Below are 25,925 nucleotides of genomic sequence, written 5' to 3'. Positions count from 1 at the left end.
AAATTTGTCGAAATTGATAAGACAGGGACTTAATAAGCGGCGAAAACTGCCGATCACACTTAGCGTGTAATTGTGACCTTGCGTAAATGTACTTAATGACGTAATCTGGTCGATGACTGGATAAAAGTCGGAATAAATTATCATAGTGACTCGCCAATTTTGGAAATGACCTGGACTGTTCAAGCCGACTGGGACATTTATGCCGGACCGCAATGTATATCAGCAAACGTCATCATAAGCTCTACTATTGTGTGAGAAGTATGGATCATTGGGAACCTTTCGTTAAGTTCTATCACATCACTATGCAACATACAATGCCAAAATTCTTGCTTCCTGCTACCCGCGGTGACTGTTCACTGCAAATTGACTCAAATTTCAAGGTTTTTGGTTTTTTTTGTATTTTTGTTTTTTGTTTTTGTTTTGGGAGATGGCCTTTATTATTTGATACGATGATGGTTTCGTAAAAGCCACCATGCTGCAAAATTCTGCGAACCTGTCGCGCATGGTGCCTGGTTCTCCAAACACCGTACAGCCATTGACGCGGCCAATCAACGGTGATGACGTTGGCAGATGATAGACGCCGGGCAGGGAAATTGTCACTAGACAGTGGCTACTCGATTACGGGGAATGTCAAGTGAACGACAAGTCACTAACTCCGCCAATGACGATTTTAAGAAAGTTTACAGGGTGGGGCTAAAGTAGGCAGAGTCAAGAGAAAGATATCATTGGACCTTTTTCCACAAATCGACATCATTGTATTTTCTGGCAACCTCCACATGGCATCATAACAGGTTCAATAATCAGTATCATTCAAGGAAAATGAACAATACACCAGGTCCAAGAAACAAACCGCAAATGACTAAAACTATAACAGGTCATCTTGAACCATTGTTTAGTAGGGGTGTTAGGTGTCCGGAATGGGTAAGCGTGCCCTTGAGCATGTTATACCCGTCAAGATTGGACCTAAGTTACATAATGTAATTCAGCAAAAACCATAAAAAACTGCTGTTGTAAACTAAGTCAGAAATGGGGTCACTCGTCATTTGGGAAACAGACGCGTCAATATTTATACCACTGAGACATCATTCTCCATATCTAGTATAGAACTTCTTAAGTGATCTGACTAATCTTCTTTCTGAGAACTCTTTCTCGCAAGCTTTTGCGCTAATGAGCTGTGTCTTACTCGAAAGGCTCAACATGAGTTTCAAACTGTGCCATATCTCAGGAGTGGCGGAATGTATAAATATAAGTGGGTCTGATGGTAAATCATTCCTAGAATATGCAAAGGTAGGCGGGACTAAGTTAAAGCCGAAGTTTAGCACGAATAGAAACACTTCAGTGTGCCACATCTGGCAATAATAGTCGACATATACTCTAGGACACATCAAACGGCATAAGTCAACATGGAGCTTGCAAAGGACCGCCTCCTACGCAAGTAGAGTCCAAAAGAGTTGTGTTAAAACAAAGAGTTGAGACGCTACGAGGTCACGCTGGCCTAAAAATAAAACAAATATTATTACTTGAATATATTGGTGTTGAGCCGTTCACGGCAGTGAACCGTTTGCTTTTCCGGGTGAGGGGAAAATATCTCACTTTTAATTCTCGGATCCATAAACCAATGTTTTCAGGCACAAATGCATAAAATTAATGATGTTGATTCGTTTTCACTCTGTTTTTCCTTGTCGATCAAAAGGGGTATTTTAATTTAGTAATTGAGACACAGGCAGCTGGCTACACCTACCATCGTCACAGCCGACTTTATCACTTAAATCTGGACAATGCAACCAACCCCATCCATAGTTGTCACAACGATCGTTATCCGTTACGGTGCAAACTCCATTCTTGCACAGGAACTGTCTCTCTGCGTCACATTCTGATAATGCAAAAGATAAGAATGCACAGATCTGTGTTATTAACGGCTGTGTATTCGAAATCATCGTGCTCGATAGCGCCTCACTTTGCTTCATGATTCAAGACTATTTCATGACTGCAACACTGCCTTCCTTGAGCATGAAAATCATTGTTGTATAACTGTTCAAATATGTAACACATCAGTCACTTGGAAATTTCATTTGGAGGCATACTTACTGCAACCAATTTCATCACTGTAATCAGAACAGTCCTTATACCCATCACATCTTACTTGACCAGGAACACACAATCCATTGTCGCACCGGAAAGAGGTAGCATTGCAAGCTTCAAGGAAGAAATAAAGGTAGGAAATATTGAAGTGTTCATATTTCAGAGGTTACATTATTAAAGGTACGAAACGTAATAGGCTTGCATTAGATATGCCAAGAGATAGGAATGAAGAGAATACTAATTCAAGTTTATTTTTTCAGTTTTTGCTGATTCGGGTACATTTTCATCTAAAAATCAGACGAATTCCGCAATGAAACATAATTTCCAAAGATTCTTCTTTAAATCACCCAATCACTGAATTCTAAAACAACCCATTTTTCTACTGTTGCCATTCAAAAAATTGAGTTTAATTAATACCGTAAGATGTATCTAATATGGAAAGAAGCGCTTCGAGAATTTTCAAACTTGCTCGATTTTCTTCGACAAAACTCCATATTGTTCAAAGCAATTAAATAATTAAAGAACTACGTCATGAATGAGCGAGATTATAATGTTAATATATGTGTGGGGAAGCAGTCATCCTGATGAGGATAAGCATTTAAGTCTGTCAAAATCACTTATCTAATAAGTTTAGTCTATTTTAAAGGTCAATATCAGCTTTCAGCCAATTCACGTGTGTAGCAGTGTAGGCAAAATTTACAGTGGATATACATACTGAATTCACAATTAAATTCATCGCTTGCATCTCCACAATGATCGTAGTTGTCACAAACTGCTTGAGGTGGAACACAAAAACCGTTATCGCACTCGAAACTACCCTCGGTACATTCTGAAACAGACAAAGATATTGGGAACCGTAAGGATCGTGGAAATCATACAATGTAATGTGTGGTTAATTTGGCGACATTGTCTCATCAGATTTTGCATTTAATTGCAAGCATTATTTCTGGACACAATTCGATGGCGTTTCGATGACACATAGATCAAGATGTTAACTCTCGATTTGGTTTTGCTAAACACCTTTAGTTTCCCTCTTCAAATAAACAAGAGTGTGATTCTTGGTAGAAAATAAGTCGCAGTTTCCAAGAATTTTCGAAAGCTAACATTGATAACATTCATTGGCAATAAAGACGGTTTAAAATACGCAAGTTCTTTCAAACAATGGAACAGGTCAGTCAGACTTAAAATTTGGAAAGGTTACTCACTGCAGTGGAGTTCATCAGTGTTATCTCTGCAGTTGTCGAATCCATCACAAACGTATTCTTTGCGAATACAAACACCATTTTCACACTGGAACTTCCCTCTACAGTCTGAGAAAATACAACAAGTACACTCATTCTAGTCGGTCAGACAATGTCTTTGTTGTAAGTCCTTGTGGTGAACATGCTTGCTGAACTGAATCAATTACTTCACATTTTAAATGAGATTGACGAGAGTGGTGATACAAATTAAAAGCAATAGACGAAAATTCCATGGTGATAGGTCGAGTTTGTACGTCTTCTTTTGCCCAATCTTACCATATAATTATAACACACAATCCAAGCGTCCTAATTAGCAAAACTGGATATTAAGCTACAATGAAGTCCCGATATGGAATCTACACACACCGTACACATCACAATATCCTGTAAATCCTATTGAAAACACATTCCCAACAAACACTTTATCAGTTGATGAAAAGCTTATCTCTTAAACATAAATTATTATTTACCACAGCCATACTCGTCTGATATGCTATCGTCTCCACAGTCAAACCATCCATCGCATACAGACCAGTCACGGATGCATATACCATTGTCACATTCGAACCTCCCGTATGTGGCGTTACAATCTGCAAGAAAAGATGGCTGAAAAGCTGTCAGCAATGAGGCATATGTACCCCTAACTTATCAACATATTGTTGCTAAATCAAATGTAGACGCAACTATTATCTGTTCATAGTACACATGTGTACGTTCAGGCTAATTTATGCCGATCCTTGTTACTGATGATTTAAATACTCGAACGTTGAGCATATTGAGGCGATAACGAACCATCAAACGCACGCACGGTTTGCAGTACTGACAAAAATCCTAACCTTCTCTCTTCGCGGGAAAATTTTATATTTTTTCGTCTATTCTGGTCCTGAAGTAATAACACGATGTAAATAAACCGAGTAAAATTTTTCTTTTGATGCCATCGGCGGAGATTTGCTTAAATATAGGCGCCGCCGTCTGTCGTTTTTGACGTTGAATCTGCTAAATATTATTGTTCACATTCCATATGTTAAGAGATTACTACTATGGCTCTCGAAATCCATCATGTTGAACAAAGAGAGGTATCTTTTGCACAAACCCGTCAGGTTTCGGACGATACGGACTAAATTTGGACTCTCTCCGTTCACACTACAGAGTTTGGGTCGTCTCTGAGTCGGCCCTGGTTTTGGAAAGCCATGTTTTCGCGCTGAGTCAAGCACGAAGGCAGCTCCAGGCCTCAGTGTGAGCCTATCAATAGATGTAGCCCAAATGTTGAAACTATTACCCGCTTAGACCTAAGTATGGAAAACAATAATAGCAAGTGCAGCGGCAGCGGTCAAAGGCCACTCGCTCAGCTGAGCGCACTTCCAGTCATAGAGACGGTCACTTTGACAACTTTGTCACTGCGTTGAAAATGTAAAGAAAAGTCGAAACTATGTCGTCGGAAAGTCAGTGGTGTCTAGATACCACATCTGTTGAAAGCTTTGTCTGCATTGAGCAAGAAAATTGGTGCCGTCAGATTGGTGGCTTTCTAGAGTCTGCAGTTGAATATTTGCAAACAAATCACAAACACTGTCACAAATATTATATATCCAAGAAAGAAACAACAGTTTAAAATACTCTGAGTCATTCTATCTCAATAATAGCTGTCATCAAACGTCAGGCGTTAATTTAGAGCATAAATTTTTCATGCTGATTTAACTGACTGTCTTACTTTCACAATTCATTTCATCGCCTCGGTCATAACAGTCCCAGTAGCCGTCGCATTCAGGATTCCAGCTTAAACACTGCCCGCTTTCACACTGAAATCCATCGGTACAGTTTTCGTAGTCTGTGATAGAATATAAATAAACAGAATATGCAAAGTCCATTGTAAAACGAAACGAAAATACTTGGTTTGAAATTATTTTATAGCAATGGTCGATATTGTAATTAGGCACAGAAACAGTAAACTCGAAAGAGATGCGGTGATTTCTGAAGGCGAATTTTAGAATCCGACGCTTCATAACCGTTTCCGATTCTGAGAGGACGAACTGCAAATAATCATGATTAACATGTACATCATTCCCAAGTGAAGCAAAGCGCGATCAGTAGTTTTTTGTACGTTTTCGTAGTTCTCCCATGGTCAGTTTTACGACGCGCGAAATGTTCCAAATTATTTATCGTCGTACTTTTGTGCGGTTTGTGCTCGCATGTATAAATTAATAGGTGTAGGTGTCCGACCGTTTTCTTTACCGTTGATTGTAAATTGTTTTTGACGATGTGATAGAACAGTATTGCATCATTGAATCCGATTCATTGCTTTTCTTGGGGCACAGTATTTTATTATCCAAGTACAATGATTTTTGTTTCATATAGGTATTTTTTCCTGTATATGAATTTATTTTTGTCAAATAAAAGCAACCAAGAAACAAAATTCATTCAGTTATGTCTTTCTACTAGTTTTTTCTCGTGAATTGTTTAATTTTACGCCATTTTTGTGTTTATGCACATTCATGTACCAGATAATACTCCAATAATCTTTTTAATTAAAGCCTGTTTTTGATGACTCTTAAGAGTGATGTGTGACCTTATAATCTTGAACTAAAAATCATTTTTCTATGTGTTATATACACATATTTTTTTGAAATTTGATTTTGAAAGAATAACATTATAATCCTTAACATAATTATCGAAAGGATACAAACCCCTACCAACATCCTGCAACGCATCAAACTTTCTAATTTCAATTTCAAGCAACAAAATTTGCATCCCGGCATTTTACTCGTGATCTGCGTATATTTCCAAGATTGTAAACTGATCGATTGTGTCATAGTTACGAAAAGGATAAACTTTAACCCTTTGAGTGCTGTTAATGTTGCTACCAAAATTTTAGTGCAACATTTGTACCAATGTTTATGAATTTTTCTGTAATTTTTTTATAATTTTGGACCAAATGGACATCACATTTTATTAGCTACAGTTTGTTACCAAAATTTTGACAAAAATGTGAAAAAAATGACTGGAGTATGTTTTCTTAAGGTGACAAAAATTGACTTTGGCGCTCAAAGGGTTATGAGAGTCAGTGGCTTCAGTGACTTACTGCAGGTGTTTCCGCCTTTCGCTTCATCGCTCCAGTCACCACAATCGTTATAAGTGTTACATACGGCGTAAGACCGAATGCAGGCTCCATTTGCACAGCGAAATTCACATGCTGTTGAAAAGAATTGAGTATATGTCAAAGGATAACCATATTTATGGGTAGTACCAGTCACGTTCTACATAATGCGATGACTAGGTACTTATCCAAAGGCTGCTACAAGGGTCATGAGGTTGATTCAATTACCCTTCAAGGGATGAGTGATTGGGTACGATCCGCCCAATAAATCTTCATCAAGGATATCATCGAGTGTCGCTTGAAAATTTATTACTTTTCCTCGACCTCTATCGACATTTGCAAATGGATGTGAATAACACTTTGGTTCAGAGTTTGAACGAGATAAAAATGAGGAATACTGACTTTGTCATTTTTGAGAAATAATATCGTCTCTAGATTTAAAATACGTTGTTTGTAAATATTAAAAAAATACTACCTTAGGGTCCTTCTTAGACATTGGGATAGTACGACGAAGTTTTTCAAGTGATAACAATATCACCACTTTGAAAATTATCTATAATCAATCTATCGTGACTTAAACTATGGAACATCAATTTTCACAAAACAAATAAATTGAAGAGTCTGCAACTATAAAACCTCAAATATATCGTATACGACATCTTTTAAACTTACAACAATTGTTTCCACCCCGTGCTTCGTCACTCCAATCACCACAGTCGTTGTAAACATCACAAACACGATAGTCTTCGATGCAGACTCCGTTAGTGCATTGGTATTCATTAGGCGAATCACAGGGAACTAAGAATTTGCCAGTAACACAGAAAAAACCACGATTGAGTAGCAAAATGCCGTTTTTGGTTAAGGTAGAATGAGCCTTGGGGACAAATATATAGACTCTAAAACTTTTTAATACCTGTTTGGTCTACCAGTTCTAAGGGATCGTTTGGAAGCTCAGGGAGTAAATAACGTTTTTACTGGCTTATTTTTGTACAAATGAATAAAATTGATTTCCCCATAGAGTTAACACAGAGATTGGAGTTTTGACGTGTCGGTAAATATTGGGTAATTTGTTTCTCTGGTACCGAATTTTGCACGCCGACCCCTTATTTTTACTCTTGATAATGTTTCCCATGAGAACGGTTTAAAGTTTCCTTGAGGAAAGTTTGGGCCGATGCAGGTTCAAATCTTTTAATTTCGAGGCGCGAACTACCTTAGTTACCTTTGGTTTCCATGCATCATGTATTTGCATTATTACGACATTGTTGTTATCTTCCTGTCGAATTTCAGCAGGATGTTTTTACAAGACGTGAATTCAATCGACGTCACACGTGTTTTGGCGACTAATATACATATGGATTAAACTGAGGGCTTTTTATCAGACTGAGGGAGCTTCTGTACTGAACGTTTTAAAGTCCAGTACCGACGAAGGGAAGTTGAAAAAAAACGACATTAATGGTCCCACATTTTGCGAGGACGATATAATTCAACCTGATGCCTCTTGCGGAGTTTTGCGAGAGTATTAAAATAATTTAGATACGCAGTGGGCATTTGATATTCACCTTGCGTTTCTAATTTCCTAGAAAGGCAGCACTTTCAAAGAAGATAATCGTACGATGTCTTGAGTAGTCGTATCATTTAATTTTCAAATATGTATATATGCAATCCGAATGCCAATGTGTAGTTTTTAAGCTCGCTGGCTTATGGAATTTCTAAGAATCAGTATGCCATCATTAGCATGCAGCCCGATGAGAAAGGAAGAAGTATGCAGTTCGACTTACAACACCATTGTTCGTCACTCCTATCTTCATAATTATAGGGATAATAATTGTAGCAATTAAACTGATCGTTGCATTGAAAACGTTCTTCTATACAATTTCCACCTTCGCACTCAAAGCCTTTACAGTTCGCACCTAATTATCAAACACGTACAAAAGGACAAAACGATTATAAAATCCAAGTTCTCAATGATGCCGTATGTTGTGTGTTCGAACCCGATTGAAAACTAGCCGCATTCTTACACAAGTATACGACAATTCTTCGAAAACCATGTACAAACTGTACGTACAATATTAGGCTAGACTGGAGAAAACTTGGCCACACTGAACAATTGTACACATCACCATAATCCTAGAGGGTAAAGTTGCTTCATTAATTCAGGGAATCTCTCTCTTTGCAAACTGACAGTTTTCAAAGTGAAGATTAGGCCAGTCTTCTTCAGATAGTATTTTGATGCTTACTGCCGTTGGACAAACCAAATTGGGCAAACTATGTACCTAAAATTATCTGAATGTCCTATTTACATTCGTCAATTTGATTATCAACATATAACACATGACTTTCCGATGAAACGATCGCTCTACTAATTTCTTCACTAGCTCCTTTTAACCTAAATTTGAATTATTAATTATTCCCTACCGCAGTACATTTCGTCGTGGTTACAATTAATGTAGCCATCACACACCAAAGCTTCTGGTATACATAGTCCACCGCACCAATAACTTCCCGGCATTGTGCAATCTAGAGATCAAAGTACATTCAAATACTAAAAATGTCGAACAGTTGTCAATTCGTTCTGCTGTGTGTCTGACATCATTTAATATTTATGAACAAGCAGATTTCATTTAACAGTACGGTTAATATGTAGTTCAACTACGATTACTTCGATTTAAAATTACATCACAATGATTTGAAAACTAATTCTCTCTCTCTCTCTCTCTCTCTCTCTCTCTCTCTCTCTCTCTCTCTCTGCAATAATACAGATCAATTCACAATGTTTTGCCTGTATTAAAAATAATATACGTGAATTCACATGAGTTCATGTGAATAAAGGCTTGCTGAATGTAAGAATGACCTCTTGACTGTATCAATCTGCATATGCACAAATCAACTAGAGTTAAGGCAATAATCGGTGATAATTACAGGCTTTCATGCAGTCGCCCTCTCTTTCGCGCGCGAGAGCACACACACACAAACACACACTTACCACAATATTTCTCGTCACTCCAGTCGATACAATCATTGTCACCATCACAGACAAAACTTCGTTGAATACAAACTCCATTGTCACACAGATATGAATAGTCTTCATCGCATGCTATCGTGGAAACAATAACATTAACGTGAATAAGTTGCTAATTTCAATTCACCATAACGATTGCAACCTAGTCCAGTACAGTTTGCTACGGGCAATGTTTTATGCAATATTCGTTTGCAATAGCTTTTCTGCTAGGTATGAAAGCCCGTAAGGGACATTGTGTAAAGCAAAAACATATAATTTATCTCGTGCGCACGAGATTTTTTCCGTGCGGGCGAGATGTTTTTCCGTGCGCACTAGATGTTATTCAGTGCGCACGAGATGAGTTTTTTTCATGCGCAAGAGATGTTTTTCCGTGCGCACGAGATGTGTTTTTTCATGCGCACGAGGTGTTTTCCGTGGGCACGAGATGTTATTCCGTGCACGTTGGCACGTGATACTTTCTCGTGCGCATGATGTGTTATTCCGTGCGCATGAGATGTTTTTCCGTGCGCATGAGATACTTTTTCGTGCGCATCATGTGTTATTCCGTGCGCAAGAGATGTTTTTTTTCCGTGCGCACGAGGTGTTTTTCCGTGGGCACAAGATGTTATTCCGTGGGCATGAGATACTTTTTCGTGCGCATCATGTGTTATTCCGTGCGCTTGAGATGTTTTTTTCCGTGCGCACGAGGTGTTTTCCGTGGGCACGAGATGTTATTCCGTGCACGTTGGCACGTGATACTTTCTCGTGCGCATGATGTGTTATTCCGTGCGCATGAGATGTTTTTCTGTGCGCATGATGTGTTATTCCGTGCGCACGGAATACTTTAGACTAATATTTCAGCGCAAACATAAGGAGTCAGAATTGCTGACCCGACAATGCCCTGGTGGCCATATCATTTACCTATTATATATCTTATCTATTGATCGAGATATTTTTATATTGTGACAACTTTTCATAATCATATCTATTTGGAAATGGTTTTTGCATGGCATCAACATCAATGAAGATTTAAAATATGCCAGCTGTCTGAAATTGCCGGACAAGTTATTATTGTATAACATTTCAGACATTCCGTCGAAAATGTATAACATTTCACAACTGTTTTTTCGAACCAAGAGATCTGATGTGACAAGAGGGTAAATATGGATATTTAGATTTAATTGGTCATATTACCCCTACTTAAAACATAGCTCGGCTACGCAATAATTGACTGAAAGATGCTGCCTTTTCATATTTAAAAATGTGTGAATTAATATCCCGTGTTTATTCAATAATTCATTTTTCAGACAAGGTCAAAACAGTGACTACATGAGAGTAAAACATCAACATTGAACGAAAATAATTTATTGTATGTGACGAGTGAGTCTGAATAAGTTACTTATGTTTTTTCAGTGTGATAGTAATCTATCAAATTTAGAAAATTACAAGTTCGGCTTGTAGTCCATAGTGTATTGTAGGCGAACTGGCTTTGTCCTGTGTAGGAAAAGTAGGCTGTCTGTTAGTTTATAGATCTCTCTCAGCCGGATACTGAATAACTAAGTTGATATACCAGTATTTCACAATTATTTACCTCGACTTATGCTCATACATACTTGACACATAATTGGTAAGTGATGTGGCCACAAAGGAATTGTTGGGTCAGTAATTCTGACTCCTTATGTTTGCGCTGAAACATTAGCCTAAAGTATACAGTGTGCACGGAAAAAACCTCTTGTATTCACACCAGTCTAGTTTCCTTACGAGTGAGTCGAGTGGCTTACGAAGCAACGTCGTAGAGATGAAATTGAAAATTTTCTCCGGCAACCCCTTTATCACGGAACATTAATAATCTATTATTACGACTGATTCGCCATATGTCGAAAGAATGAAGAACCGTGCGGTTTGTAAAAACATTTCTCGCGCTATACTTACTGCAGTTTTTTTCGTCACTTCCATCGACACAGTGTGTATAGCCATCACACTCATAATAATACCTAATACATTGTCCATTGTCACATCTAAAGTCGTAAGGCCAATCACAGGCTAAAAAAATATGTATCTGATTAGGTAACAAATGTATATTATTGAGATGAACAAAACAAATTAAGTCTATTATATGACAGAAATTGTTAGTTTTACAAGTTGATGCAGAAGAAACGTATGCTTTCATTGCCATGGATTTGATGTAAAGATCTACGTTACTAGCACATGCACGTAAAGAAGAACAAGGATCCATTACATGCAAACAACTACATCATCTCTAGGTAATTTAGATCGGGTATGTTTAATTGCACTTAGAATGTTGTCGACTCGCAATTGAACTAACAGAGTTTCTCAGTTTCCTGATGATCAAAAACGATAATGATTGTGCATCGTATCGTAAGTTAATTTCGCACTACGTATAAGGTGTCGGCACTTCTTCAAAGACCTTTCAAAAAAGACGATTAACGAATGTGAAACCCTATTGCTGATTTCTGCCGTTTCCATTTCTTTTCCTGGGTCAAGAAAGATAACACTGATGGCCTTGTGTAACATTATGAGCAATCTGTGTGGTAATGAAACCAGCAAATGTCACTGAAAATACGGGACGTTCCATCTATCATGTTTTGACTATTAATTCGTCGTATATAATGCTTATTGAGTATACTTATAAGTTAACTCACGGCATTCAGTTTCATCTGTATAGTCGTTGCAGTCAAGGTAACCGTCACACACCATATATTCGTCTATACAACGAAAGTCGTCACATCGGAATTCATCCACTTCGCACGCTACAGAATAAAATAGGGAACCTTGTGATCACTTTGGAGTCTACATTCAAATATTGCAATAAACTCTTGACTTAATGGTTTCATCAAACGCCAATGAAAATGAGTCAGGGGGCGCGGCTTAAAGTGAACACTCCTGTTCAAAGTCACAAGTAGATGCTCCTGATTTGGGATCGAAGTTGCCTATCCTGTATTAATGGTAACGGTTCGATCCAAACCTAGGGAGATATAGGAATTTACTGCGGTTCTTCATCCTTCGATTAACTGATTCTACACAATGCACACTATTATCTAACGCTGAAGCTGTTCCTCGACAACAGTAATCAAAACTATGAGAGTTCTTAAACCGTAAATCGTTCTTGAGATAAAGTAAGAAAATTTTATAATACAAGTCACGAAATTCAAGATGGGTGTACAATGACTCTGATTTCCCCAATTTCATTTAGGCTCCCTCAAGCAAGGTTCAACCAAGTGTTATCGATGACTAACCCCCTTTTTATTAGTGACAATATTGTATTTATTTCTTCCTGGAGCTTATTCCCATGTAAAGTTATGCGGTGCAGTATCGTAAACTACAGAGAAGCTATTATGGCCTTGGATGTCACATTCTGAAGTACAACAAGATTGGAAATGAAATGATCATTTTCAAACTACTAAGTTAATATTAACTTACTGCAGTTCTTTTCGTCGCTTGCATCTCCACAGTTATCGTAACCATTGCAAACCCATCCTGATCCTATGCATTTTCCATTGTCACACTGAAATTCATATTCTTTACAACCTGCAAGTGTATACGTGAGTTATTAGATAAGCTTATGATATCAAAGTTTTAACCTTACAGTTTTGACCTTTTCCGCTGTAGACTTTTATCGGCAAACGCTAACTAGTACTGTTTCCCCATAATCAAAGCCTCTATATGCACTTCCCAATGTTCTTACTGGCTACTTTTCATTATCGTATGTTGGCAGGAGACCGTGAAACTCATGTTTGTTATGCAGCTAACGGTAATACATCGTTTATAGTAAACATTGGCCTTATGACTGTAGTCATGGTTTTGCCATCATTCTAGAATGGTTTATGAAACCTTTGCTCAAGTGCTGTGCACTGTTCCTGAGTGAGGCACTTCCCTTCTCATGCTCCTTGATAATTGGGAAGTTTACGTTATTTTGATCTTAATTTGGTGTGACTTGGTACCCTTGCCTTGTATTTTCAGTATCCAGTATCAAATCATAGTAAATAGCGGCTCTCATATCAGTCAAGCGCCATATGCTGTATAGCGCTATGATTTTAGCGCCAATTTGTGTTGTGAGATGCGGTATAACATTTCCTACCCCGACTGGGAAAATGATCGACTTTTAGCTCACGTGTTCAAACACGTGAGCTAAAGTCATAGCGATGTCTTTCTGTTTGTCCGTGTGTGTGTTAGTGTGTGTGTTAGTGTGTGTGTGTGTGTCTGTCTGTCTGTCTGTCTGTTTACACGATGACTCGAAAAAGCCTGAACCGATTCAAATCAGATTTGGTAGACAGGTATCGTATGCTTATGGCAAAAAGTGATTAGATTTTTCATAGTGTGACTTGCATATTAATGAAGTTATGAAATTTCATTTTTTTCATATACTGGTTTCCCATGGAAACAGTAATGACAGTGTCGACATATATCAAGAAATGCTGCACAGAATTTCATGAAACTCTTCATAGATAACAACCTTAAAACATTATGATGATACTGTGAGTGGCATGTCAATTGTCTGCTTATTTGCATATTTAATGAACATTTGTAATTAGAGATATAATTTTGAAATTCATACACCAAACTTGATAATACCTGCAACAAATATTGATATGATATATACCTAATTGTACTGAGAAACATTGGACAGTGTCAAGTTAATAAATTGGTCATTTGCATATTTCATGAAGTTTTGTTATTAGAGATATAACTCCAAAACAACTGCCATAAATTTGATAAAAATATGCTGCAGATACTGATCCGACAGATATCTGACTATATTGAGTAGCATTAAGTACTTTGAAGTTAAATGAGGGTTCATTTTCATATTTAGTAAACTTTGTAATTAGTGATATAACTCTGACATGTCTGCACTGAATTTGATGAAACCTACAACAGATATTGATCTAATAAATATATGAGCAGTGTCAAGTAAATAAATAGATAATTTGCATAATAAATGAAGATTTTTAATTTGTGATATAACTCCGAAATGACTGCGCCAAATTTGATTAAATCTCAAGCAGATACTGGTCCGGCAAGGTATCTGACTGTGTTGTGAAGCATTTGGAAGTGTGAAGTCAATTAAGGGTCAATTTGTATATCTAATGAAGTTTGTCATTAGTGATATAACTCTGAAGTTATAGCACCAGATTTTGTGAGGCCTGTTGCTATAGATATTGATCTGATAAATATCTAGTTGTCGCGTGAAGCACTGAGCAGTGTCAAATTAATTGAGGGTTTATTCGTATATTTACTGGACTTTTTAGTGATATTACTCCGAAACTACCGCATTAAATTTTACGAAACGTGGCATAGATGTTTATCTGATAGATATCTAACTGTCCAAAGAAGTTTTGAGAAGTATCAAGTTATTAAACAGTTCATTTGCATATTAAATGAAGTTTTGTAATTAGTGATTTAACTCCGAAAGTACTGTGCTAAAGTTGATGAAACCTGCTACATATAATGATCTGACAGATATCTCATTGTTCTGTGAAGCACTCTATGTACTGAACCTGTTGTAAAACACGTGAGCACATTTGGTTCACATTTTGTTCCATTAAAGCAAGACTACTCAATCATATAATGATCCCCGTCACCTGTAATTCCATTTCAAGTACAAAGTTAGCTAATATCCCTCAAGGTAAATGGTAAATGGTTGTTACAGGTACGGCTTTGCGGACCTCGGCTACAGTGTACGGAGTTTGGTCCCTCTCAAAAACAGTTTAATTGCGGTTTGCAAACTCGATCTGCACAACCCTTATCGAGGCCGTTAAGCCGTTTAATGCGTAAGCTAGATTTGAGTGTTTACTTTGTAGTATATGGGATTTTTTTGGTTTATCACATTTAAGACGTAACAGGAATAACTTAAGCAATAATTCTCACTGAAAGATGGGCAGATACCAAATAGAGGAAAAATAATGCGTAATATATAGCACGAGCCGATAGGCGAATGCTTTCTACTGAAATTAAGGGTATACCTGCCTGCGCGGATGGGGTTATGGGGCTCATATCATATCAATTTATAGCATGCGAATGCTCGTGTATTGCAATCAGAATGTCATGTGACGAGAAAATAGATACGACTAGTCAAAACTGAATCGACAAAAGGGACGTCAAAGGGTATTTTTGAAAAACGTTTTTCCTTAGGGAATATTTTTTGCCAAATTTTGAAAAGTGCCCGGTCATGTGATCATACGTGTAGCGTCGTCTGCAGCTTTGAAACAATGGTGGGTGATTAGAATGTGATCAGCGCTCGGAATGATCGACGAGCTTCTCTCTAAAACAGCAATATTTTCCAACAACACCTAATCGATGACAAAGATTAAAAAGCAACCCAAGTATGTTGCTAGGTACATGTATGCTCAGGATATTTTTCTGAAGCCAAGCGTTGGGTATACTACTCGGTTTTAGACCAGTTCACGCCATCCGAGACATCGCTCTCGCCCGTGCGTAGATGTCGTGAACCAGTCGAAAGATAATAATGTACCCCTCGCTCGGGGTGCTTTCTTTCTCAAAATTACCACAAAAGTGTTCATCTTCTCCACCGTCGCAATCTTCATGGTCATTGCATACGACGACACTAGGAAGGCAGAGACCATTATCGCACAAAAAGTTGTCACTCTTACAATCTGCAAACGAAGTATTAATATTAGTTTAAAAACTACTCATTCCCTTTAAAAAGCATGAATAAAAATCGAGGGTCACAGTGTGAAATTTGATATTGGATAAACGAATTACCAATTTTTCCCGGAAATTTCAAAAGGTTGCTATACCTCATGGAGATAAGATAAAATTTGCGATTTTCAAATCAATGAACCGCTGAAAACTTTATTTAATACTCCGTTATTTTCAAAATGGGTCACCGCAAATGGTAGGCGAAAATGAACACTTAAAGTTTGAGATTCTGCATATCTATCCGAGAGGCACATTCTACCTTGAGACATGAACGATTGACATTGAATAATAAAATAGGAGTTGTCTTATATACACTCTGCAATATAACCGACATGAAAATATGGCATAAAGATAAGCAAAACATTACTATACAACAAATAGGAAACCGTCTTGCTTTTGGAAATCGTACAGATTTACAATTATTAGACTATTTGGTTAACAGATGAAGCATGTGAAAAATCCCAGGAATTAATACGTGAAATTCGTTAACATTATCGGTTTTCACATTTGGATCTAAAAGGATAGCTGTAGTTGGAATTGCGCTAAAACTTCCAGGGAAACAATACAACAAATATACAAGAGATATCCGACAAGTTTCAAATAAGGGTAATAGTAATGAAACAATAAATAGTTATCTTTGCCTTAATAAATGTTAAGAACGACTTGTAGTTACAGTAAAACAAGACGGCTTCACATCACATTCATGTTCACACCACCTGAATTTTACATCTTTAAGCATCGGTCGACTTTTAGCATTTATGTAGAAAAACGATGTACCAAAGAATTCGACGTACGTGTTTACTTTGTAATAAAAGCATGATGCATAAATAGATTGTTAAAATGCACCATCAGTTTTCATTGCATTGTTTACTTCAGTTTGAAAGTGAACATACATAGTTAGAGAAATAGAGACACATACATACATACATACATACATACATACATACATACATACATACATACATACATACATACATACATACATACATACATACATACATACATACATACATACATACATACATACATACATACATACATACATACATACATACATACATACATACATACATACATACATACATACATACATACATACATACATACATACATACATACATACATACATTTTATGTATTGAGGGATTTAATGTACAAAGGATATCATCAACAAGGTGAAGGAGCAACTGATGTGTCAATATTCGCTCTGACAACTTTACCTACCGCATCGATTTTCATCACTCCAATCTAGGCAGTCATTGTATCCATTACACAAGAAGCGTGAATTTATGCAAAGCCCATTGTCGCATTCATACCTATCATTATGTATTGCACTACACGCTGCAAAAAGATAATAATAAGAAATGTTGGAGCTCATAATAGACATGAAATAATTTTGTGTCAAATCGTATAATAGATTACTCGTATTCATGCAATTTTGGTTCAGAAAGCCGTGATGGCAACCCTGTCACTTATTGATAATACTTCATTCGATGAGAGGGGAGAAGGAAATTTATCATGCGCGAACACTTTCAATAGCGATTTTCTTTTCATTTATTTGGCTTAAAAACAAAATTTTCAAATTATTTATACGTTTATGAAGTTCATCATTGTCAATTGATAAAACTGAAGGCAGGACATAATGTGAAAGACAACTGTATACCAGCTGTAAAACAAAGTTATAATGCAACACTAGTCCTTTCTATTGATAATGCTCGTGAAATGAAAAGTGGCATGCTTTCCTTCTGTTGTTTTCGCCGTTTTTAAAAGGTTGTTAAAATCAATCTTATGGGAATCGCATGAGAAACTTGACGTCTTCTTGAAATCGTATAATGTCTTATAAGAAACTGCAACCTTGGTAATAAACATATGTGAAAGTGTTTACTATTGTGATGTCATTGATGTCATCGATGTAGAAGTTTTTATAAATCAATTAGCTTCTTGTATGAAAGGAAAGTAAATGAATAATCTTTGCTTCTAATATATTACAGGGCTTGAGATTCATTTGATGAATTTCAAGGAAGACAGTTCATTTATCAAATCCAGGAAGAGAGGGATGGAAAGTAGACCTATGAGGTCCCTAAACAAATTCTATGGCACATTTGGTGATGTTGTCGCCAAGTATGATACTTCCGTCACTCAAATGTTGAGTGAGAGCATACCTATCTGTGATTTTCATCGAATGGTTCATAAATACTGTATCACTCTCAGATTTAACAATTTTGACTTATCCAGATTGATTTTGTATTCTAGCTCGGTACGCTAATCCATTTCCGAAGGCCCTACCTCATGTCTCTGATGGATCAGGTAATATTTTACCTTGAATGGAAATTACTATTCAATATTAGGTAAGTCATATTGGTAATTTAACATCATCATTATTATGATCCATTGTTACTTTTTGATGATTTCCCCCACCTGGGGATGATAGAATCATTTTGCAAATATTGCTTTAAATTCAGCAAGTTACGCTTTGCCGTACTATAACTAAAAGCTGCGAAGTTTGCAATAAATGTCCCCTCTTCAACGCCTTAGGTCATTTTTATTATAAGCAACCGCTATAATAATAAGCATTAGTGATGTAGTTTGATTTGAATTTGAACAGGAAATACAACAGTAGGTCCGTACATTTAGCTGAAACACAATTGTAGCGCAATAGCATTTGTAAATGTGATACCCGATGTGTTAGTCCTGAGTTCAACTAGAAACATATATTGCCATATCAATTTCTACTTGAACTCTGAAGTAACAGTTCTATTGGGTGTCAACATTGTACTTCACCTGCATTATATTTAAAACTGGGATGAGACTAAGACCTGTTACCATCTCAGAGTTCAACCAGAAGCATGTGACGGTATCTCGCGACGATGTACAAATACCGTCGACTTGAAGTACATCAATTTCAGTAAAATTCACAGAAAATGATTGTAAACCGACAGCATATGTTGTAGATTGATTGCAAAACAAGTAATTTCACCAAAAACATTTTCCTCAACAGCTTGCAAACGAAAGCTTTGTGTTACTCTCTTCCGTCCTTTCAATCCTGAGAATTTTGTGTAAACTCCCCGTAGCTCACAAGTTCCCTTCCAAGTTCCGTTCATTCGTCATTCTTGTGTAATCATCCGAATACCATGCTGACTAAGGTCAATATGTTAACTAAAACACAAATCCATATCAAGCTCCCTAATTACAGAATAGAAGAATAGTTTGTAGATATTTCGTGAAAGTTGATAAATTATACTTACGACAGTTCATCTCATCGGAATGGTCTGGGCAGTATGGATATCCATCGCACCTTGCCCAACGAGGTGCACATGAACCATCGTGACAACTGAAGTAGTATGGCGAGCAGTCTAACAGCAGCACGGTTTTGGAAATAAATAGGTATAAAACAACGCCCACAAAAATCAATATATTTCATCACTGTAAAAGTTAATATCATGGTACACGCATTCTATTATTACCATGAAAATGTCTGTTTATTTCTGTTCAATCGTATCAGAAAAGACACGAGGAGGAAATAATCGACTGATTTCAAGGATTTCAACAGTATTTAGAAGACGAAAGTAATTATTAATAAAACATGCCATGAACTTTTAAAGAAATGTCCGATTTCAAAAGAACATTCCTTAAAGGTATACTGTCACCTGTTCCAATTTTGCCACAGTTACCATGGACAGAGAAAATCTAACCAATCACAGATTTTAAGCGGGTGGCCACTTTTTAAAAAAACGCCCTCACATGGGCATTTTGAATACCAAGGAACTCCCCTCTGACCATATATGGGCATATTTAGATTTTACCTTTAAATTGTCTTTCTTACCGCAGTATAGCTCATCGGCTAGATCTTCACAATCGGGATTTCCGTCACACCACAAGTCTTCGGGGATACAAGAATCGCCATCGTCACACTCAAAGTGAAACACAGGACAATCTGCCAAATCAGGAAATGAAATTTCGGACAAAGAGGCATAATGACTTCGCAATAGCTCTTTCTGGTAAGGGAACACCAAGAGAAACTTAACTCTTGACAACTACACATTTTAAGCAACGCAGCTTTAACTTATTGTGAAGATGTTGACTTTGAAATTCAACTGTTTTCAATTTTACATTTCCGGCTGATGTATCATTTCATCACTCATGGTGAAGTTTTTAAAGAGATGAACATAATATAGTTCACGTTTGCGAACAACTGATTGTGCAGCCGAAAGCTGCAGTGGTCGTATTAGTGATACGTGATACATATGATTAAATACCAGTATCGACCGGTGTAATAATATTTGTACACTTATTCTTAGATCAGCTCTCGACATCTTAAAGAAACAAAGCCCGACTACACTGCTCTCGACCATATCGCTGTAGGCCAGTAACGCGCTCCATATACAGTATTATTTAAAATCACACTGACAGTTTTGTAAAGGCTGTCGCCCATGTCTGATTAACTTCAAGAACTACATGATGGTTAGCAACGGTCACTAAGGACAGACCGCGTTCCCTTCGATAACCGACAGAGGTAGTTTACTATCGACAAACGTTTTGGAAAATACATCGATAGAAGAAAATAATTCATGCAAGACATCAAAGTGGAATACTCACTGCAGTCCATTTCATCAGCCCAGTCTGAACAATCAGGAATTCCATCGCACTGCATGACGTCGGGCATGCATAAACCGTCAGCCTCGCATTCATAGTAACCTGGTGGACAGCCTGTCGAAATGAGATGAAGATGTTAAGTCAATAAAATGACCAATATCAGACCTATTCCAGAAAAAATCTCGCGTCTTACGACCCAAATTGCCTATTATCTGGAGGCGTTTGTATAATTGCCTGATGTTGTAACAGATATTTTTACAGCTAAAACATAATGACGAAGAAGTGTAACGTTATAATATTGCTATGCTAGATTCATTCTGTTGCATTACTGTGAGATACTTCAAATTAAACAATTGATTTGCTCTACGAAAGTGCTGTCACTGCCCGCATTCAGATATATTCCTACTTCTCTTTTTAGCTCACGTGTGTAAACACGTGGGCTATTGTCATAGCGATGTCTGTCTGTCTGTCCGTGTGTGTGTGTGTGTGTGTGTCTGTCTGTCTGTCTGTCTGTTTACACGATAACTCAAAAACACCTGAACGGATTCTAATCAGATTTGGTACACAGGTACCATGTGGTACTTGCAAGAACTGATTAGATTTTGGTTAGTGTGGCTTGCATATTAATGAAGTTATGCAATATTGCTTTTTTCCGTACAATGGTTTCCCTATGGAGACGGTAATGACAGTGTAGACATATATCAAGAAATACTGCACAAAATTTCATGAAACTTTTCACACATGACAATCTACGAACATTATGATGATACTGTGAGTGCCATGTCAATTATCTTCTCATTTGCATATTTAATGAACTTTTGTTATTAGTGAGATAACTCTGAAATTCCTGCACCAAACTTGATGATACTTGCAGCAAATATTGATCTGATATATATCTTATTATACTTAAAAGCATTAAGCAGTGTCAAGTTAATAAATAGCTCATTAGCATATTTTATGAAGGTTTGTAATTAGTCATATAACTCCGATATAATTTTACCAAATGTGATGAAATCTGCTACAGATACTGATCCGATTTTTATCTGACTGTATTGTAAAGCACTTAGTAGTGTGAAATTAATTAAGGGTTCATTTGCATATTTAATGAACTTTGTAATTAGGTATATAACTCTGAAATTACGGCACCCAGGTCAGTGAAATTGAGTACAGATATTGTTTTGATAAATATCTAATTGTACTGAGAAGCATTTGGCAGTGTCAAGTTAACAAATAGGTCATTTGCATATTTTATGAAGTTTTGTAATTAGTGAGATAACTCCAAAATAACTGCACCAAATGTGATGAAATCTGCTGCAGATACTGATCAGACAGATATCTAATTGTGGTGTAGAGCATTTAGTTGCGTTAAGTTAATTAAGGGTTCATTTGCATATTTAATGAACTTTGTAATTAGTGATATAACTCCAAAATTACAGCGTTAAATTTGATGAAACTTGCTACAGATGTTGATCTGATAAATATCCAATTGTACTGAAAAGCATTGAGTAGTGTCAAGTTAATAATTAGCTCATTTGCATATTTCATGAAGTCTTATAATTAGTCATATAACTCCGAAATAACTGCATCAAATGTGATGAAAACTGCTGCACATACTGATAGGACAGATATCTAACTTTGTTGTAAAGCATTTAGTATTGTAAAGTTAATTAAGGGTTCATTTGCATATTTAATAAACTTTGTAATTAGGTATATAACTTCAAAATTACAGCGTTAAATTTGATGAAACTTGCTACAGATGTTGATTCGATAAATATTTAATTGTGCTATGAATCATGGAACAGTGTCAAGTAAATTTAGGGTTTATTTGTATATTTAATGAACTTTGTAATTAGTGACATTACTCTAAAATTACAGCATTAAATTACATAAAACGTGCTACAAATGTTGATCTGGTGGATATCTAATTGTTCCATAAAGCATTGAGCAGTGTCAAGTTAATTAACAGCTCATTTGCATATTAAATAAAGTTTTGTAATTAGTGATTAAACTCTGAGAGTACTGTGCGAAGTTGAAAAAAACTGCTACATACAATGATAACATATATCTCATTGTTCTGTAAAGAGTACAACTATTAATGAACCAGTTGTAAAACACGTTGGCATATTCAGTTCATATCTGGTTATATACAAGCTTAGGCCTATATCAAACAAGGTCCCCTGTTCGACGTCATACGACGCACGCATAATCGCGTGCATATGTAAGAATGCATACGTGCGCGCATGTACACACACACATAGACACACACACAGACACACACACACACACACTCATTATCCATCCATCCATCCATCCACCAACCTAAACCAATCCATCCATCCATCCATCAAAGCATCTATTCGTCCAAAACCAACCTACCCAACCACTTAACCATCCACCCAACCGCGCATGCACGGACGTATATTTACATACATACATACATACATTCATACATACATACATACATACATACATACATACATACATACATACATACATACATACATACATACATACATACATACATACATACATACATACATACATACATACATACATACATACATACATACATACATACATACATACATACATACATACATACATACATACATACATACATACATACATACATACATACATACATACATACATACATACATACATACATACATACATACATACATACATACATACATACATACATACATACACCACTTACTGCTAGTATAATTTTGTGAAAGATTGTTGATTCTGTTGATCTGTAAAGAAACGAAAAATTCACAGAACATTGTAAGACATACTTGACGTTGCCATACGTTTTCTATTTCCCTTCAATATATCCAGTATTACAGGTATGTCTAAAATGATCGCAATCATACCAATCCATAATCCAATGACAGTAGGTCAGAATTCGTAAGACAATAGTTGTAAACATAGACACAAATTAAAACAGCACAGAACAGACAGTAAATTACGGAAGCGTATTCGTGCCATTTTCGTAAGAAAAAAAAAATCTCGTAATTACGAGTTTTGATTCTCGTAATTACGAGTTTTTGATTCTCGTAATTACGAGTTTTTGATTCTCGTAATTACGAGTTTTTAAATCTCGTAATTACGAATTTTAAAATCTCGTAATTACGAGTTTTTAATTCTCGTAATTACGAGTTTTTGATTCTCGTAATTACGAGTTTTTGATTCTCGTAATTACGAGTTTTTAAATCTCGTAATTACGAGAATCAAAAACTCGTAATTACGAGTTTTTGATTCTCGTAATTACGAGTTTTTGATTCTCGTAATTACGAGATTTTGGTTCTCCTAATTATGAGATTTTAATTCTTGACATCACCTTTCTTGTGATATTTCTGCTCAGCAAATTATATTGCGTGGGCTTCTTGGGGTTTTGTTTTATTTAACACTTCTGTTAGCGTCTATTTGTAGCCGACTTCTATCTCGTTTTGATGACACGTGATGAAAGAGAACGCAACACGCTTCAAAGGGACGTGTCCTACCATGCCGGCCATTTGATCACAACAACAGTGCGACATGTTCGAAGTCAGTCAACAATTACAAACATTTTAAGAAGAAGAAACTTCATTGAGCAGTTGTTTGAGTGTTACCAAACAGAAAGGTAAGATCTGCAATAGAACGGAATTACATGAGCATACTACATCGTCGACTGTTTTCACTGCCGCCATTATCGGTGAATGAGGTGTTGTCAAGGTCACGCACAGCCACAGCTAAGCTAAGCTCGGATGGGAAGTTCTTGTCTGAAACGCGGTGTAGTTGGCCTGAATTTTCACTGAAATGTTTCTGTCTAGATTGGTCAGTTTCCTGTTAGGGATAAGAGATGCATGCCATCCAATGATCACCGATGTGCTAGCCACGAATGCGCGGCATAAGAGTGATTGACCTGTATGACCCCTACTTCAACAACAACCCACCATGCTGTATGAACAGCTCCATGTTTGCAGTGCGCTCACATCTAAGTTGATGCAGGGCGATCTGTTTGTCCCTATCATTTGATAAGTAATAGCAGGAATTAATTAAAAGAAGTCAAGTCAATTCCTGTTAAAGACCATTGTACATATTACCTACTAATTCTGCTTAATGTAGTTGCAAAATATTTTCATTGTACAGCTTGTCTTGCATTGTGCGTTCATGCGTGCAGTGTGCGTTGTATCGATGGGTTTGTTAATACATCATGTTGTGATGGAATTATGTTCTAAAATATCTTATTTTCCCATCAGTTTCAGATTGACCGGATAGTGATCCAAAATATGGATGGTGAACTTTGAGTAAATCACATGGAAACGTATTGCGATAGGCTAGACACCATTAACAAACGCACGTGTTTGAGAATGCCAATGACCATTTGCAATCAATATTTGACAGTTTTCTTCTTGTAAGTTTGTAAGTCGTCAATTGTAGTTCAGTTTAATTTTATTTATTACATTTATGCTGTGAATAAATGCATTTTTTCAAATATGGTTGCGATGTATCAAACTTTTTGACATTCGGTGCAAGTGAGAACTGTGAATTTAATTTGATTTGCTGATCCACTAAGTACAGAGTTTACAGATTACAAGTTGCCCTTAAATTGGCAAACTAAGCAACATGGCTGAAGTGTTTTGTTTCTATACAGGCACAGACTTCCTTAACACTATTGCAACGTTCTCATGTTATATCATGCCCCCAGACTGACCAAAGTCGTGTAATAATGTAGATAGAGGTAATAATGTAGCTGGAGGAAAACTATACCAATGTGTAGAGGCCATGTCAGTACGCCATTGAGTAGATAACGAGAATGAAGACACATGATTACGAGAATTAAAACCAGTAATTACGAGATTCAAAAATTCATAGTTACGAGAATTAAAACTCGTAATTACGAGAATTAAAAACTCGGAATTACGAGATTTAAAAACTCGTAATTACGAGAATCAAAAACTCGTAATTACGAGAATTAAAAACTCGTAATTACGAGAATCAAAAACTCGTAATTACGAGATTTAAAAACTCGTAATTACGAGATTTAAAACTCGTAATTACGAGAATTAAAACTCGTAATTACGAGAATCAAAAACTCGTAATTACGAGATTTTAAACTCGTAATTACGAGAATTAAAACTCGTAATTACGACAATCAAAAACTCGTAATTACGAGAATTAAAAACTAGTAATTACGAGAATCAAAAACTCGTAATTACGAGATTTTAAAACTCGTAATTACGAGAATTAAAACT

The 25,925-nt window shown here is 36.6% G+C and overlaps 1 protein-coding gene across 1 annotated transcript; it reads right to left on the bottom strand.

The window, feature by feature from the left end:
• Positions 1 to 1,822: 1,822 nt before the first annotated feature.
• Positions 1,823 to 24,227, bottom strand: LOC139143007 (sortilin-related receptor-like). The gene is made up of 12 exons (XM_070713197.1): positions 24,192 to 24,227; positions 23,402 to 23,441; positions 20,686 to 20,796; positions 19,913 to 20,023; positions 12,854 to 12,961; positions 12,076 to 12,183; positions 5,032 to 5,148; positions 3,794 to 3,913; positions 3,288 to 3,392; positions 2,798 to 2,911; positions 2,144 to 2,196; positions 1,823 to 1,873 (listed from the first exon to the last, which is right to left on the bottom strand). The coding sequence occupies exons 1-12, from the start codon at positions 24,225 to 24,227 to the stop codon at positions 1,823 to 1,825; spliced, it is 1,074 nt and encodes a 357-aa protein (XP_070569298.1).
• Positions 24,228 to 25,925: the final 1,698 nt, after the last annotated feature.

The sequence above is a fragment of the Ptychodera flava genome, chromosome 10 (assembly GCF_041260155.1).
Source record: "Ptychodera flava strain L36383 chromosome 10, AS_Pfla_20210202, whole genome shotgun sequence".
Lineage (NCBI taxonomy): Eukaryota > Metazoa > Hemichordata > Enteropneusta > Ptychoderidae > Ptychodera > Ptychodera flava.
Note: the sequence above shows the minus strand (reverse complement) of the source record. Positions and strands in the feature narration are given on the sequence as shown.